Source organism: Medicago sativa, chromosome 5 (genome assembly GCF_051527215.1).
Source record: "Medicago sativa cultivar Bolivia chromosome 5, Bolivia_mono, whole genome shotgun sequence".
Classification (NCBI taxonomy): domain Eukaryota; kingdom Viridiplantae; phylum Streptophyta; class Magnoliopsida; order Fabales; family Fabaceae; genus Medicago; species Medicago sativa.
In genome coordinates, this window is record NC_140753.1 from 29742429 (window position 1) to 29761754 (window position 19326).

Below are 19326 nucleotides of genomic sequence, written 5' to 3' on the forward strand. Positions count from 1 at the left end.
CCTTCAACCTCGTCAAATGACAACAAATTATATTCTTCTCCTGGAAACTAATTGATAATTAATATTTAATATAGTGCTAATCGTATTTTAGAGGATTTAAAGACCAATCTTTAAGATTATTTTTTGCTCACGTTTGATACTAATATTTTTTTAAAGGATTTAGGTCGCGTTTGGATTAACAACTTATATAGATGCTTATAGCATTAGGGCTTATAAAATTAGAGCTTACATCATAAGATCTTATACTTGATAAGCAATTTATGTTTGGATATGTACACTAAAAAGTACTTACATAAATTGAAGTGTTTGGATGTGACATTACATAAGTAATTATCGAAATTTTAAATATTTTTAATATAACAAAAAAATCAAAGAATCGAGCCACAATTATCAAGATTTTTTTTTATAAAATTAATCAAGATGTAAAAAACAATATTATAATATATTAATTATAATTATATAATCAATATTCGTCCTTTAAAAATATCAATATTCATATAAGACAAAATTAACATTAGAGGTGTAAATGAACTTACCATATATATAGATATTAGTGTACAGTTTGTTACCAAAAAAAAAAAGACAAGTTAAGTTTGTTTTTTTAGTCAGTTTCATTTTGTTATGTAACAAAAAAATAATAAAAATCTTCCTTAAAAAAAAATAATAATGAAAATCTTAGTTACGTGTGTTACTTAAGATAAGTATATAGCAATTTTGTTACTCATGCACCGCCAAAGATAACTAAAATTATAATTAAAATATATGTTTCGAAAAAGTGGATCCAGAGAGAATCGAAGGAGGTTACATAAATTCATAAGCTCCTTGTTAAGCCGGAGGGTAAGCTGAAAATTTAAGCTTATTAAAATATGACATAAGCAGCTTATGAAACTATGATAAGCTATTTTTATTTATTTACCCAAACACCTTTAAAAAGGCTTATGGGAGTAGATAAGCCCACATAAGCTCAAAATAATTCAATCCAAACGGGGCCTTAAAGTTCAATATTTAACATTATATTTTGCTCATGTTTGTTAATAATATTTTTTTCAGAAGATTTAAAGTTCAATCTTTAACATTATTTTTTGCTCACGTTTGTTACTAATCTTTTTTTAGAGTATTTAAAGTTCAATCTTTTTTTTGAACAAATCAAAATGAGATATATTATAAACAGATGCGTTGCTCCCCACACAAGGTGTGCAAGGAGAAACACCAAAAAGTATTTACAGAGTCAAGGTGCCAAAAAGAAAGCACCAGCCATACAAAAAGCTAAACTACATAATTATGCCCATACAAGGAAGCGGATGTTTCCACCAGTCGTGGTAACTGTAACTGAAGGAAACATGTTTAGATTTCAGCCATAAGAATGAATTTAGCTTGACTCTTTCTAAAAGCATGAAAGGGGTAGCAACCACGTTTTCGAAGATACGATTGTTCCTCTCTTTCCATAAAACCCAAACAACAGCGAACCAAATGATCGAAAAAAATATGTGAGAACTCCTAGGCATACCTGCCATTTTACCAAACTGGTTAAAATGATGTCGGATGTCACCTGGATTAACTGAGAAAATGCCTAACCAAAGCCGTACATCTGCCCAAAGACCACTTGATACCTCGCAATTCAAAAATAAATGCAATGCCGTTTCAGACTCATCACAGCCCGCTACACATGCCAGTGCATCACCATTAATGTCACCCCGGCGGAGCAAATTGTCTTTAGTCGGTAATCTGTTATGGAGAAGGCGCCACACCAGAAGAGAAACCTTTGATGGAATTTGTTTCAGCCATACATCATCCACGAAAGTCCTATCGGTCATGACGTCTGAATTCGTAATGTACCGGTAAGATTCCTTTACAGAATAGCCTCGGATAGGATCCAACTGCCATCTCCAAGAATCAAGAACGTTGTCCTGCAAAACAATGTTATATAAGAGAGCAGAACACTCCCTCACACTCTCCTCCTCCCAAGCCAACAAACGGCCCACACCCACGCTAAACTATCCTCATCCCACCCTAACCTCGACATCTCCTCCACCGTACTCTCCTTATGAACAGATAAATCAAAAAGTCTTGGAAATTTTAAACCTAAAGGAATCTCCCCAATCCAATTATCATACCAAAAAAGAGTACCCCTCCCATCACCTACCACCCGACGGACATTATCATCAAACCAATGCCCTACTCCCTCTCCAACCCCCTCACGCACCCTACACATCATACGCCACCAAACCGAACTTTGGTTTCCACCCTCCTGCAGCCGCCCCCCAACCTCACCGTAACGAGCCTTAAGGACTCTATACCATAACCCATCCTTGTCTGTCAACATCCTCCAACACCATTTTCCTAACAAAGAAAAATTAAAAGCACCAACCCTCCTAACCCCCAAACCTCCAGACTCCTTAGGTTTAAAAATCAAGTCCCATTTTATCCAAGCTATTTTCCTATTATCCTCACCACCCCCCAAAAAAAATTTTTTTAAAAGAGATTCAACAGAAGAAATTATACCTGTGGGGGCTTTGAAAAAGGAAAGAAAGTAAACCGGAAGAGAGGACAAGACAAATTTTAGTAATACCAGACGACCTCCGAAAGAAAGGAATTTGTTATTCCAGGACGACAGGTGAGCCTCTATGTGATCAAGAACAGGTTTCCAAAAACTCAGCTTCCGTGAATCACCACCGATAGGCAACCCTAAATAAATAAAAGGAATGGTCCCCTTTCGACAATTCAAAACCAAGGCAGCCTCCGACAACCACGACTCTGAAACATTTACACCAGTCAACATGCTTTTGTGGAAGTTGACCTCGAGACCCGACACATCCTCAAACAAGAGTAACACCGCCCTCATCGAGCGCACATTCAACCAACTTTTCTCACCAATTACCAGTGTGTCATCTGCGAACTGGAGATGAGTTAGCCGGACATCATGAACTCGGCCAATACCATAACCATGGAACACATGCACCCCCACCACCGCATTCATCAAAACATTGAATCCTTCAGCCGTTAACAAAAATAAAAATGGAGACAATGGGTCCCCTTGACGGAGGCCCCTCTCAATAGAGAACTCTTCAGTTGGAGAACCATTCACAAGAACTGAAGCTTTAGCTGTCCCCACACATTCATTGATCCACTTGCGCCATAAAGTCGGAAAATTCATATGACCCATCACCATATCAAGATAATTCAAATCCACCGAGTCGTACGCCTTTTCAAAATCCACTTTAAACATTAATAGCTCCTTTTTCAAACGTTTCGCTTCATCAATAATTTCATTGGCTATAAGAATACCATCAAGAATCTGCTTCCGCTTAACAAATGCCGATTGAGTGTCTGAAATCACACTTCCAATAACAGTTCGCAACCTATTAGCCAACACCTTAGCCAACATCTTATACATACACCCAACAAGAGAAATAGGCCTAAAATCATTAAACCTCTAAGGACTGTTCACTTTTGGTATCAAAGCAATAAAAGTTGAATTTACCCCTTTAGTTAATTTCCCATTCCGATGAAATTCCACCAAAAACATCATAAAATCATCCTTCAGTAAATCCCAAAAATGATTGATGAAATCAAAACTAATACCATCCGGGCCCGGACTTTTAATACTGTCACAATCCCATACCGCGTTCTTTACCTCTTCTAAGGAAAAAGGCCGAGTTAGATTACCTGCTTGAATGTAAGATAATTTTCGAAAATGGCTGCCATCCAACCCCGGCCTCTCCTCTCTAATGGATTTGAAATGCGTAGAAAAGTGCTGATAAACTGCTGCTCGAATATTTTGCACCCCTTCAACACTGACACCGTCAACAGAAACCACATTAATAGAATTATGTCGTCGCCGAGTCAACAAATGCCCATGGAAAAATTTAGTGTTTGCATCACCTTCCATTAACCAATGCAATCTTGATTTTTGACAAGAGATACTATTTTGTGCGTGTGCCAAAGAGTGCATATTCACAGATAAGTCGTGTAATTCCTCCATTTCAGCTTCTAGGAGTACTGTCGCTTCAGCCGTAGCATCAAGATGTTCGATGCGATTTTTCACTTCCGAAAGCTTCCCATCGAGATTCTGAGAGTGATTCTTGTGCCATTCCTTTAAGCTAGCTTTCAGCAATTTTAGCTTGCATTGCAAAACAAATCCACCCCATCCAGTGATATCGAAAGATAACCACTTTTCACGAACAAAATCCACATACCCGGGATAGTCCGACCAACACCGAAGCATTCGGAGCGGACGAGGACCCCAATTTGCATCATCCACATGTAACATTATCGGGACATGATCTGAGAGCCCCCGTTGATATGCAACCTGAAAAGAATTTGGCCACGCCTCACACCACTTTTCTGATAACAAGAATCGATCAAGCCGACTCATGGAAACACCGTCACCTCGATACCAAGTAAATAAACGACCACACAGAGGTAAATCAATCAACATGCCTTCATCAATAAATTTATTAAACATGTCTGCTTATAGCTGCCTAAATACCATACTCCTTCCCTTCCGCTCCTCTATACTTCTAACTGAGTTAAAATCCCCACACAAGCATAAACTAATGTCGCCGTAACTTAGAACCATAGGAGCCAACCGTTCCCATAGCTGATTTTTAGCCACCGGGTCACAAGGTGCATACACATTGAAAATAATAAAATCTTCCTCAGTCGAAATAACCTGACCCTTAATAATCAACACATGACCAAAGCTCATAGTGAACAAAACATGAATTTGGGATGTATCCCACACCGTCACCAAACCACCGGATGCTCCCATTGACGGTTGATAAGAATATCTGCATGGACCTTCTCCCCAAATAGATTTAATCATAAAGTCATTAACCACATTCCACTTCGTTTCTTGGACACATAAAACAAGAGGATGCTTTTCATAGACAAACAGACGAACCTCCGCCCTTTTCTCACCACCCCCTAAACCCCTAACATTAAAAGAAGCTATCTTCATTGAGAAACTCTTCTTGATAAAGCTACATATAATTGACCATGGCTGAAAACATGTCGCGGTGGATAGATTCCGACATTGGGAATGGTCTGCCCTTGTGACTTATTTATGGTAGAAGCAAAACTTAGTCTAACGGGAAACTGTTTTCTACTAAGCACAAAGGGAAGTCCTCAACTCACATTTATTTTTAATTTAATTTTGGGCAAGAATGTTATTTTCCAGCATTGCTTCCTGTTAGGATTTCCACATCCTACATATTCTTAATTAAACCTCGACATAACAATTGTGTCCAATTACACAGGTCATATCTACGGGTCTATGTTTCAAAACAACATCAAAGGTGCACCTTTTTTTACCTTTAAAATATGTGGTGGGATACTTCCTTGAGGAATTGAGTTTAGGAATTCATGTTGATATAAGTTATGAGTATCCCCTTCAACCTCGTCAAATGACAACAAATTATATTCTTCTCCTGGAAACTAATTGATAATTAATATTTAATATAGTGCTAATCGTATTTTAGAGGATTTAAAGTCCAATCTTTAACATTATTTTTTGCTCACGTTTGATACTAATATTTTTTTAGAGGATTTAGGTCGCGTTTGGATACACAACTTATATAGATGCTTATAACATTAGGGCTTATAACATTAGAGCTTACATCATAAGCTCTTATACTTGATAAGCAATTTATGTTTGGATATGTACACTAAAAAGTACTTACATAAATTGAAGTGTTTGGATGTGACATTACATAAGTAATTATCGAAATTTTAAATATTTTTAATTTAACAAAAAAATAAAGAATCGAGCCACAATTATCAAGATTTTTTTTATAAAATTAATCAAGATGTAAAAAACAATATTATAATATATTAATTATAATTATATAATCAATATTCGTCCTTAAAAAATATCAATATTCATATAAAACAAAATTAACATTAGAGGTGTAAATAAACTTACCATATATATAGATATTAGTGTACAGTTTGTTACCAAAAAAAAAAAAAAGACAAGTTAAGTTTGTTTTTTTATTCAGTTTCATTTTGTTATGTAACAAAAAAATAATAAAAATCTTCCTTAAAAAAAAATAATAATAAAAATCTTTAACATTATTTTTTGCTCATGTTTGTTACTAATCTTTCTTTTAGAGGATTTAAAGTCCAATCTTTAACAATATTTTTTTTTGCTCACGTTTGTTACTAATCTTTTTTTAGAGAATTTAAAGTCGAATCTTTAACATTATTATTTTTTGCTCACGTTTGTTACTAATCTTTTTTTAGAGTATTTAAAGTCGAATCTTTAACATTATTATTTTTTGCTCACGTTTGTTACTAATCTTTTTTTAGAGGATTTAAAGTCTAATCTTTAACATTATTTTTTACTCATGTTTGTTACTAATCTTTCTTTTAGAGGATTTAAAGTCCAATCTTTAACAATATTTTTTGCTTACATTTGTTACTAATATTTTTTTTAGATGATTTAAAGTTCAATCTTTAACATTATTTTTTGCTCACGTTTGTTACTAATCTTTTTTTAGAGTATTTAAAGTTTAATCTTTAACATTATTATTTTTTGCTCACGTTTGTTACTAATCTTTTTTTAGAGGATTTAAAGTCTAATCATTAACATTATTTTTTACTCATGTTTGTTACTAATCTTTCTTTTAGAGGATTTAAAGTCCAATCTTTAACAATATTTTTTGCTTACATTTGTTACTAATATTTTTTTTAGATGATTTAAAGTTCAATCTTTAACGTTATTTTTTGCTCACGTTCGTTACTAATATTTTTTTAGAGGATTTAAAGTCCAATCTTTACCATTATTTTTTGCTCATATTTGTTACAATTGATCAAAAGCTAAGGAAGAGTAACTTATATTAATATAATAATAAAATAATATGGAAATACTGTTTTTTGTGGAAGCAATAAAATAATATGGAAATACTGTTTTTTGTGGAAGGGATATGAAAATACTTGGCAATCTTTGTCGGTTGTATTGAGGGGAACATCATAGATGTACAACATAAAATCGGCTAATAAAAAAGTAACATGAGTTTTTGTTTTGTGCTAGTTTTTTGTGAGTTTGATATGTGGTTATCGGATGTAAAAGAAGGTTAACAGGGATGATTAGTGACATGGATTAGTAATCCACGTGTTACTTTATAATTGGTTTACAGTAAGAATCACTCATAAGGAATTATGTGTCAGTTTTCACTTTTCTCCTTAAATTAAATTTATTATTATCTATTTGTTACATGTGTTATTTGTATTTAAAATTAAAATTAAAAATTAAGGGTATTTTTGGAAAGAAAAGTCCAACCCAAAAGTGTGCTGAAAGAGGTAATTTTCTTTATATATACTATAGAATACTATAGATTTAAGAAGATAAAAAAAACCAAACTAAACACTCCGAATCTTCTCTCTCCCTGAAATATCTCTCTCTCTCTCTCTAGAATCTCCTGCGAAACTAGGGCTTTTGTTACTGTGCACACGAGTTCATACTTCATTCACCCTACCCTCTGATTCGAGCATCCGTTACTTTCTATCAATGGCTCCAACAACAATTGAGAAGAAGAACACAGACGAGGTTAGCAATGGTAACCAAATTGTTGATGACATTGCTATCTCTATTCTTTCCAAACTTCCTATTAAATCTGTCAAGCGTTTCTCTTGCGTTCGCAAGTCATGGTCTCTTTTGCTTGAAAACCCTAGTTTCATCAATATGTTCGTTTCCGATGCCTGCATCATTCTAAACCAGTCTCCATATTCTAATGGTTTCAATTTTTACTTTCTTTCGGATTACAAGTTTCAGAAGAAACTAAAGAAATTCAGTTGTCAACCTCCATTAATCAATCCACTGCTTGATTTTGATTTTATTCAGATTTTAGGCTCTGATTGTGCTGTTAAAGACACTGTTTGTATCTATGGTGTTAAGAATCACGTTAGAAAGGCTATATTATGGAATCCTGCTACCAACAAATTTAAGGTCATTCCTCCTAGTCTTGTTGAGCTTCTACCACCTGAGGTTATTTCTGACTGCCAGATTTATGGATTTGGTTACGATCATGCAAGGGATGACTATAAACTCATTCAACATGTGGCAGTTGCGGAGAGTGGGGAGTCTTTTTGGGAGATATATAGTCTAAAGAGTGATTCCTGGAGGAAACTAGATTTTTATATGCCAGCTCGTCGTGAAATATATGCTCGTAGGGATGTATACTCAAATGGGGTCTGTCATTGGTTGGAGATAGCACATGACAGTGATAACTTCGATATAGTTGTCGTGTCATTTCACTTGAGCAATGAGATGTGCATTGTTACACCTTTTCCCTCGTTAGAAGACATGAATTTTACTTTTAATAATGTTTACCTGGATGTGTTAAATGGGTCAGTTGCTTTGATGATTAATCATGGAAGGTCTTTACACATATCAGTTTTGGGTGAACTCGGTGTCAAAGAATCATGGGTCAGACTTGTCGATACTGGACCTTTGACTTGAATTATGTATCCTATCATAGTATGGAAGAAGGGAAATATACTCGTTAAAATAGGTAGATGATCAACTAGCTTGTTTTGATTTAACTACCGGAGTAATTAAGGAGATTAGTGTTAAAGGAGAAGTACCTTCTTCTGTTTGGAGAAATTGTTTTTGTAGCCTTTGTGTGGAATTTTCACCCTCAAGGTTTACGAGTCTAGTGTTTAGCATTTGATATTTCATTGCCAAGTTGAACTTTATGAAGTTTCTTATTGTGAACCGGCTTGTAAGTTGCCCATATTATTCTCTTTTAGTTTTTAGCATTTGATATTAGTTTTTAGCATTTGATATTTCAATGGCATATTGTTCTGGTTTCTATTTCAATTGTATGAATGAGCTATTCTCTTTATTGAATGGTGTATATTTTATTTTCTTGGGTAGAAATAGCTAATATTTTGGAAATTTGTGGTGATCTAATGTAAAAAAAAATCTGTTTGAACTTTAATACACTGTGCTTGAAATATCTATGCACTCCGTTTGGTTTTGTAAAAATCTGTTTAAACTTAATTAATGTTTGTGGTTTGAAGCTCATAAGATTAGAACATCAAAATTTATTCTTCAGAAGAAAAAAACGACGTGAATCCTCAATTTTGATTACGATTTTACGATTTTACTAATCCTTTTCGACCTAAAGTAAATCCCGATTTTGACAACCTTTTGGCCTACTCTACACTTAACCTCACATGAGCCATTTGAAGTATAAAAATGGTCAATCATGCTAGATTGAAAAACGTTTAAGATGGTTCAAAGCATGGAAGCTAAAGAACATAGTCTAAATACAGATAAAAACATCAGGTTCAAATCTACTTCCCTCCTTAAGTAGTAAGAACTTTGGTTAAATGAACTATGTGAAACAGGTAAACTTCTGTCATATTTATCAATATAACTTTTACTAATGGAAATTTAGAAATTACAGTCTATATAAATTATGTGAAGATTTCCCCTCTGCCTTTATGTGCTTTGAAAGTTGTGATTTATTAACTAAAATTCACACAGAGCATTGAAATTTATTATGTTCACTAATGATGTAACTGCGAGGTTTTAAGGATAGGAGTACACTTATGTCATGAATAAGACTATTACACCGCAAATCGCAATCAACACTTTATACGTGTGCAATAGAGTAGACCAATAATATGAATTATTTGCTGATGTTTTGTTAATTACTTCTGTTCTCATTCTGTTATCATGGAGTTGAACTTTGTCATCTTACTGCACATCCTTTCCACATGGCTATAGATGCATTTTTTTTTTTTTTTTGCTTGTTTAACCTGATTGATCAGAAGTAGGTGCAACAGTAAACATGGGCTCAAAGTGTATGTTGTTAGCAGCAATTTGTTTAGATGTGGTGAGATATTTAGTTAATGGAGGCATTTTTCTATTTTTCTTGCCTTTGCCTCGGTATGTGTTAGTGAAGAATATAACACATTTTCTATGGCCATATTGTTGGCATGTTTGTTGGTTAAGTTTATTTGTACTCTTAAATGCTTTCAATTCTAATGTGAAATCTTAGATGTGCATTGATCCTGGTTCAACTGTCAAGGTTTGGATACTGCTCTGAAGTTCTGCGTAATTTCGATAGCAGTCAATATGATCTAGGTTTATTATGGGTTTACCTTGGGTGATTGCATTCATTTTTTTTTTTTTTTACGTAAAGTTTAAAAGAGATAATTTTAGAGAGAAAATACAAGTTCATATTCTGAATATAGTGATCTTTACTTATACAGATCAGAGGTAGAATTCAGTTGCTTATTGTTTCTACCTGAACAGTAAATCTAGCCTACAACTATCATAACAATTTAGTCTCCTTAGTAATATAAGGTTAACAAGCTTACGAAAAAAGTATGAGATATACAAAAGTACATATCATATCTTGTACATATCATATCTTGTACTCATCATACGTCCCACATACTCGTGGTTTTCTTAGAGTATCAGCCACCTGCTCTTGAGATGGAACATTGGCAACAATTAGAGACTTGTTTATAACTTTTTCTCAGAATAAGAAAATGTTCGGTTGCATGTATTTTGTAGAGTCAAGGACTAGATTGTGATTCAAAGCAGATGTGATTTGATTATCTCAGAAGAGTAAGCAATAGGAGTTGAAATTTGAATTTGTTGCTCATATCGAAGGAATTTAACCCAGAAACTTTAGAGGCTGCAAGTGCAAGGGCTCCGGTATTCATCTGTTGCACTGGACTTGACTGTAAGTGTTTGGCCCACCAGTTTGGCTTATACTGAAAATTAAAGGTCCAATCAGCATTACAGAATGCTTGCAGGCTCATGCAAATGTGCAGGTATTCGATGCTAAACAAAACCAAAATCAGTGATCCATTTGAGATTCCAAAGAATTCTTGAGTGTTCCAAGAAGATTGTTGAAGAGGCCCCCCGAGTTGCTCAACCTATCGAAGCATATCTTTTCATAAGCTTTTTTTTGCTCTCAGAACTGATCGTAAGTTATCTTCCGATGGATGTTTTGAGGGCCTGTAAAGCAATTATTTGGCACATCTTGTATTGTATGAAACTCATTAAGTTTGAGTTAGCTGTGTTTGATCGAAATAAATAATTATTTGCACATCTATGTGTTGTTATTGAATAAGCTATATGGCAGAAGTTCAAATCATTTTCAAGTTGACTTGTTGCATGTTCTAATTTTATTGCCTGTTCTAGATTTTATTTGTATAAATAGCTGATATTTTGAAAACTTGTGGTAATCTAATGTGAAAAAAGTCAGTTTGAAACTCATCAAGTAAGAATATCAATTCATTCTTCAGACGAAAAAAAGATGTACTAACTTGTCTTGATATAGGTGTTAATCTTAAAGGAATAGGGCTTTGTGGTAAGATGCTTGCTGTGTGTTTGTTATTTCTCATTGATTGTTAGAAGGTTTAAAGAGTATGATGTGTAACAGCATGTTGTTATCTTTGTGGTTGCATTTCTTGTAACTTTAATCGCTTAGGTTTTGTATTCGGATGAACATATGCTTGGGATTTGATGTGAAAACAGAAATGCAATAAGGAAGTTCTTTGTTTTGAAATTGATTACTTCCTGAGAGGACCACTTGCTGAAGTAGTGAAAAATCCTTTAACAAGATGAATGAGGTAACGATAGAGAGATATGTGAGCCGTTGAGACATACAGCATTTTCCTTTTTTGTGTTAAATTACTACTGTATTTGGTCTTGATGCATGAAACTTTGTCTTTATGAGCTGTTGTTTGCGTATTGACTCTACCTATAACAAATGCAGATTGTGACAAACCAAAGCTTTTTTATGGTTATGTATTAGAATCGGTTTTTCATTCTTTTCATAAATCATAATCATCACTTGTTCAATAGATTAAGACTGATACATGGAATGAATTATTTATGCTCCTTTTAGGTCTGATACATGGATTATCTCATATTTATGCTAATTATTTGGATATTTAGTTGTATGCGGTGTAGGTTTATTTTGTTAGCTTTCTATCCATCTTTGAATGAAAATAGGTGCTAAAATATACAGTCCTCATTTAGAAGTGATGAGACATTCAGTTTACATTTTAAGAGGAGAATGGACATGTTATACAATTCTGTTTAGACACTTCCTATAGAGAAACCCATAGCAGCCTCACTTGTTCCCCTAAATCGGCAAATGTGGATTAACACAATTCTGTTTAGATTGCCAGGTGATTTCCCCCGATTCTGTTTTAATATTGTTGCATAGGCTCTGACATTAGGTAAACTTGTGAAGATTAATAGGCCTCCCTTGACAGTGGCTTTGTTGAATACTAGTGAGGAGAGAAGATCATAGGTTATATACTTCGGCTTTCTTGTATTAAAACTTTGGCTTGTAAACAGGGGCGGATCTGGACTCTTGATATTAGTGAGGCACAATTTTTTGTCAAATAATTAAATAATACTAAATTTAATAAGAAGTTATATTAAAAATAGTTGTAGCAATCAAAATTACAATGAAAATAATATATTTTCCATTTGTTGAAAATGAACTAAAATTATATCATTCCTAATTGTTCTAAGAACATATATTTCGATATAGGTTACAAGAGATTAATCAAATGCTCTAGTAGGATACCCGTGCATACAGACGGGTGAGCGCGTTGCGCTCTTTTTTTTTTTTTTTTTTTTGGAAGCAAGTCATAATTGCATAGTAATTATAAAAAAAATAGATATATGTATTGATATATGAATAAAAATGTAGACATATGTACAAATGGTACAAAAAAATATTTTTGTATTAAATTTGAGTAAAAATATAGATATGTGTATAAATTAAAAAAATGGTCCACGTATTAATATATAAGTTAAGATATAGACACATCATGTATAAATAAAAAATAAATAAATAGGTCCTCTTATTAATATACAAGTAAATATATATACATGTGTATAAACATAAAATAATTAAGTGTCTGTATTAATATATATGAGTAAAATTTATACTGTGAACCAATAGAAAAAAATAAAAAAAAAGATGGACCTAGGCTACTGTGGCACTTGCCACAGTGTGCCTTGTTGAGGTCCACCCATGCTTGTAAACACAAAAGTACTGTATGTGCTTTTTTGAAAGATCAGGTTGTTCTTCTTGGAAGAATTCTTTACATAGGAAGAACATATTCTTTCTTTGATTTTTCCAAGAGATTCTTCTACTTTGCACAGGTTAAATAGAAATCGGATTTGATATTTGGATATTCTTTTCAGCAACGATCTGGTCAATGATGAATGATTGGATATGTTATGATACTTAAATATTCTAGATATCAAATTTGTATTTTATATATATAAAAGATTATGAAATGTTCATGTTGTTAAGAGTTGAGTTTCAAGATTCCTCTTCTGGAGAAGTAACTCAGGTTTAGATGTATACATAGGGAAAGCCGTGTGCAATGAATAATGCATGCACGGCTTGGGGAGGGATTTTTTATTCTTTTATTTGATTAAAGAATGAAATTTCTACTCCATCCGACTAGTTACGGGTTCGAGTCCCAGGCAACCTATTTAAAATTTTTAAATAAAGTAAATATTGTGAAATATATATAGCTATTACATATCATAGCGAAGTAATATCTACAGAATTGTAGAAACCATTTTTTTTAATGAATGGTGAAATGAGGTAAAAAAAGCAAATTTGTGTTAATCTAGATGAATAACACGCTACAATGGATATTGATATTGGTTGACACCGGTATATAAGTCATGTTATACTGTTGTATAACAAGCCCTTAATTCTGTACCTATAGAGAATTCGTGTGCTTGGGAGTCCCTGATAATTAAATTTAGGGTTAATATTTTTACCCCCTGTAATATAGGTCATTTCCGATTTTACCCCCTGTAAAATATTTTTTTGGGATTTCGTCCATGTAATTTGAAGATTTTGGTTTTGGACCTTCATAAATTTTAACTGTACAAAATCGAAGATATGGCAGAGGGTAAACCCAAATTTGCTCAAATTAACAGGGGGTAAACCAAAATTTGCTCAAATTAACAAGGGGTAAATTGAAATTTGCTCAAATTACAAGAGGGGTAAACCTAAATTTGCTCAAATTACAGGGGGTGAAATTTTCCGTGAAGGTCCGAAACCAAAAAATCTTTCAAATTACAAGTATGAAATTAAAAAAAAAAAATACAAGAGAAAATCGGAAATGACCTGTATTACAGGGGGTAAAACACTATTAACCCTTAAATTTAAATAAACCCAAGTTTTTACTATGACTGCAATTTTAGAGAGACGCGACAATGAAAACCTATGGGATCGCTTTGGTAACTAGATAACCAGCACTGAAATCCGTCTTTACATTGGATGGTTTGGTGTTTTGATGATCCCTACCTTATTGACCGCAAATTCTGTATTTATAATAATATTATTAGGGAGATCCTTTTCAATTTGCTGTCTGCATTCTAAGAATATTATTAAAATTCAGTATAGTTTGCTATTCAATATTCATCTTCTATCTGTTCCCGATTTATAAAAGGTACTGATATTATTTATTTCTCATGATGTGTACATGGCCGCTTTGTGGTGACACCAATTTCTTCAACCCTCTTTCTATTAAGGGGTTAATTTTGACACTCTTGAGACTACTTGTAGGATAAAAAGATTTTGGTTTCTCTTATCTTCGTTTTCAATCATGCTAATTTGGTCTTTGGTCATTCTATGTGTATTATTATTCACATCTAGTTAGGCTTTAAATGGACGAGTCCTACCCAAAACATTTGTTGTAATTGTTTTCACTTTTGCTTATGAATGAATTTGCTTTTACTGGTAAAAAAACAAAAAAGGATTCTACTCTAGTACTCTATGTTTTGGATTCAATGCTATTATTTAATTTCATCTTGACCATTTTTGTTTGGATTCAATGCTATTATTTTCTATAAACTTATCAAGTGTTGTGGAATCAAAGAAGATGAACCATGATTAGATTATGAATTTTGAGAAAGAAGACAGCCACTAATGTGATATTTCAATATGTCACTAGAGGACACATTTAATAGATGGCCAATGCTATATAAAATAACATTCTTTAATTGATTAGTTTTTGAAAACTAAAATGTAAAATTTGATAATAGTCAAGTGTAATTGAAGGACATAGTAAGACAAATTTGATCGTAATATTGTATATTCTAATTTGCGTTTATTGATCGATTCATGATCTTACAGGATAAAGATTTTTGATATTCAAACTCATCCCACCTTTTGCTATCCATGGTTTCAATTTTTACTATTTTGTTCATAACAATATAGAGAATTCACACTCCATTTCAATATAGTTTCACCGTACAAACAAACACATGTTAAATACCATATCTTCTTATATTCTTTTGGCGAAAGACATATGATATGAGTCATTAAAAGTTGATGTATTTGGTTCTTGGATACAATACATAAGTTTTTATAAGATATTGAGGAGGGAGGGAGCAAAACAATTTTTTGGCTTATGTGTCCATTAATTTTGCAGACTATTTTTTATTGAATTATAATTGAGGTATAATAATTTCAAATATTAAAAAAAAAATTAACTTTCAGTACTTCAATGTTCCTTTAGTAATTATTGTACTTCAATGTTGAAACCATTAAGTGCTACCTTAATTTTGCAATATATGTCTAAAAACCCTAACATAATTGGTAAAAAAAACGAAAAATTGTTAGGCGTGACATATTGTGGTTCATACTCCGACTCCTGCACTTGTGCGTGTGAGTTTCCACAGGTGATTGTCCTTTTATCCATCTACCAAAAAAATAAAAAGCTTAAATATAATTTTGATCCCCCTATTTTTAATCTTTAACTTTTGATGCCCCATTTTCTAAAATATAAGTGGCACACACAATGATTCATGAAACCAAAATGACTGGGCGCTTCTTGGCATAAACTGTAAGCACAACATGTTATGTTATGTTGTTTTTGGATTTCCAAACTGTTGTATTTTCCCAAATTCTATTTTGATAGAGAATATCTACCGAAGTTGTTACTAGGTTGAGTCACGACCATGTCGCTCTCTTTAAGACGTTTCGTGACACTGCCGAAAATTGTGCAAGGCAAACCATCAATCACGCCGCCTCTAAGATAAAACAAGCTCATCTACAACTGTGCGGTTAACTATTGCACTGTAGAAAGCCGTTAGAGAATTACACTTTCAATATGGTACTAAGACCACTATTTTAATACTGAAACCAATATGGTATTGTAACTTCTCCATGAATTGAAGAAGAATATATATGTTTAAGATCATTCTTATTATACCAAAAAAAAGGACTATGATCAATTTAAATATTACTTATTTTGAAGGGACATTAATTATCAAATGGACTATGCTCTTAAGATATTCTTAATTTCGAATGGACAATATACCGAAAAGGGACCGTGGTCTTAAGAACACTCTTAATTCCGAAGAGACGGAAAAAAGGAGATGAAGAGAAGAATAGTTCATTAACACAAGCTGGAGGGAGAAGAGAGAAAGAGTTACCGACAATTCAATATAACTCTTTGGTGTATGAAACGCATTATGTAAGTTCTCCATTTATAGAGAAATTTCACAACTAATAAGCAGATAAACTGTAATTCACATATTAGATATAGTATAAAAATATCTCAATTGAGTGCCAAAATATATTATATTGAGTACAAAAGTACAAAAATATATTTTTCAGTACAGAAATATATTATTGACCATCAAAATATATTTCAGATCATGCACTAAAATATATTAGATTGTCTAACAAAATATTTCAGATTGTGTTCCAAAATATTCTAGATTACGTTTCAAAATATTTTAGCAAAACTTGAGGACTAAGAAAGCACTTTCTATTAATGATTTTTTTTTGTGGTGGTCGAGATTTGAACCCCGGACCTTGCATATATAATGTATTGTATTGTCCTTACCATTTTACCTAAGCTCACAAGAACTTTCTAATTGTGAATAAATTAACTATTTAATTTATCACTTCCAAATAATAAAATATATATCAATATATAATTATTTACATAGAAATCAATATATATCTTTAAATTTTATGATCATTTTTGCATTTAGGTCATAAAACATATATGCGTCACTAATTATAACATACCAAATGAATACACATTCATAGGCTCTACTAGTGAGTTTAACTTTCTTGGGGTTGAAAATCCGAACTTGTGTTAGACAATCCCAAGTTAAAAAATAAGACAAGTTGAGTTGTCTTTTTGTCAAAACTTCATAAGTAGAAATTTTGTTCTTAGACTTGAGTATTCTATTTAGCACATATCAAACAATTAATAAAAGTGCATTCACCAATGAGATATAATACCAAAATTAAGCATGATTTAAACAACTGCCTCGGTAAAGATTCTAATTTTTTCTTTTCTGCTTTACCGTTCATTTAAGGATAATAAGATGCAGTTGTTTCATGAATAAATTTGTACTCTAAATAAAATTCATGAAAAATGTGGGGATTATGTGCTTATATCACCACGAGATTATTGTTTTCTTATTGAAATAGTTTTTCAATTCCTTCAGTGGTGTCGTATTTCCCAACAAGAATACATGGGACACAAGTCTCTCTTTAAGTCTGAGTGAACTCAGTCTTATTCAGTAGAAATATGAAATTCACATTCTTAAATAAGTAGTGTGTTCTAAGGTTAAATAGACTAGAAAACTAATAAATCAATGAGATTAAATTCTCTTTTTTTTGGAAGAGATTTGTAACACCCATACTAGACGTATCTAGAAAGTCTAGCATGTGTATTAGTTTAGTACTGGATACATTAAAATTTACAACATAAAAAAACTTTGAATGAATATCGTATACAACAAATGCGTTCGTACAATAAGATTACAACTCAACTTTTCTAAAATATGATAAATGCATCCTTGACCATCCATATCATGCTGCAGCTGGTACGAACGAACACTTGCTGAAACATCCATCTGGCTAATAGCTTGCTAAATCATCCTGATATCTGAAACAAATAAGGATTGGGATGAGACATAATGTCTCAGTGAGTTCCACCTAACCCTAGGCTATAGGCAACCACGCGGAAAACCTACGGTCACCACGTGTCTACAATACAACCTGCCGGTTGATTATACGTGTGTGGGGACTTGCTTACTTAGATGGCTGTGCTTGCTAGGGCCGTCATAATATTCTTAACTTGTTATAGGCTTATCTTCTTATACGTGTCATGGCGGTTAAGGGGAAACTAAAACCGCAATGCCAAGAATACGCTCTATGTATCGAGGCCTATGCTTATCATAATCATGACACGATTCTAAACCGGACGATTAGGGGAAACCTAAGATCGTCATCGGCATATCTTTCTATACTTGCTTCTACTTGTTTAATATGTTGTATCAACAACCTATCATCTCTTATCACAATAGTGATTCTTGCTATCTTACTACTTCTTGACGATCTACGCCAAGTCTCTACTTGTTGTTGACGATCTACGTCAAGGCTCTATGACATAACATATAAATGTATGAACAATATGCATAGTCAGCTTCATTGATTATGTTAGCGTGTAACAAACAACTTATCTGAGTTCATTTTACGGATTAGTCCCAGGTGGAGTAACCCCAGAAGTTAATCCCTTACTACTGGTAAAAGGCCTAGCAAGGGCGTACCGGACTCCCTTAGTGACATGCGGGTCCCTTACGGCTTACCCCGTTCCCCTTGGAGAACCTTTTATATCCAACCTTGGAAGGAATACAAAAGACACGGCACCTTAACTTAGTGAAATGCGGCTCCCTTTCGGCTTAACCATTCCCCTTGGGGAACCCCTTGAATCCAACCTTGGAAGGATTTCAAGAGACATGGCACTCTTCTTAAAATCTTAGTCTCATGCATGTATGAAGGTTAAACCTACACATAGTAACTCTTATACCTCAGATCCTTAAACGATCCCACTAGAGGTAAACTTATATGCTTGCATAACTCACTTCATGAAGGGATATGAAATCGATTCACGTCTTGCCATACTCGTATGACACTTAACTCTTATGCGAAGATGATACTTATATAACACCGCAACTAATCAAGCATACCTCTCATGTCTAGCATTCTATTCTTTACTAACTATTCTATTTCTTGACAAGCTATGTCAAGGCTCTATTTCATTCCCTCCCCGAATGCTTATCTTGCCACCCGATTCTTTCGTACTATCTCTCGTTTACCATGCTTTACCCTACTTGCCAAATACTTGTTTCATTTATAATAAAGTCTCCTTTTCAACTTTAACAATTAGGATCTTGGGTTGAGGGGTTTATTTTTCTTAAAAAGACTGCACAAGAAAAACCGCTCGCGAAACGCCGAAACGACCTGAGGCGAACAAAACAATGGATTTCCCCACTGTGTT

General features: G+C 33.4%; 2 protein-coding genes across 2 annotated transcripts; one reads left to right on the forward strand and one right to left on the reverse strand.

Annotated features, from left to right (window-relative positions):
- Positions 1 to 1279: 1279 nt before the first annotated feature.
- LOC146921634 (uncharacterized) lies at positions 1280 to 3385 on the reverse strand. The gene is made up of 4 exons (XM_085711351.1): positions 2570 to 3385; positions 1985 to 2395; positions 1508 to 1907; positions 1280 to 1329 (listed from the first exon to the last, which is right to left on the reverse strand). The coding sequence occupies exons 1-4, from the start codon at positions 3383 to 3385 to the stop codon at positions 1280 to 1282; spliced, it is 1677 nt and encodes a 558-aa protein (XP_085567477.1).
- Positions 3386 to 7510: 4125 nt separating this feature from the next.
- On the forward strand, positions 7511 to 8461 carry LOC146921635 (F-box/kelch-repeat protein At3g06240-like). Its single transcript, XM_085711352.1, has one exon. It carries the CDS (start codon positions 7511 to 7513, stop codon positions 8459 to 8461), a length of 951 nt encoding a protein of 316 aa, XP_085567478.1.
- The last annotated feature ends 10865 nt before the right edge of the window (positions 8462 to 19326 follow it).

Coding starts and splice junctions, on each gene's coding strand:
- LOC146921634 (XM_085711351.1), bottom strand. CDS start 3,385: ATGTTGGCTAAGGTGTTGGCTAATAGGTTGCGAACTGTTATTGGAAGT. Junction 1,908..1,984: donor ATGAGGATAGTTTAGCGTGG/GTGTGGGCCGTT, acceptor ATTGTTTTGCAG/GACAACGTTCTTGATTCTTG. Junction 1,330..1,507: donor CCAGTTTGGTAAAATGGCAG/GTATGCCTAGGA, acceptor TGTTTCCTTCAG/TTACAGTTACCACGACTGGT.
- LOC146921635 (XM_085711352.1), top strand. CDS start 7,511: ATGGCTCCAACAACAATTGAGAAGAAGAACACAGACGAGGTTAGCAAT.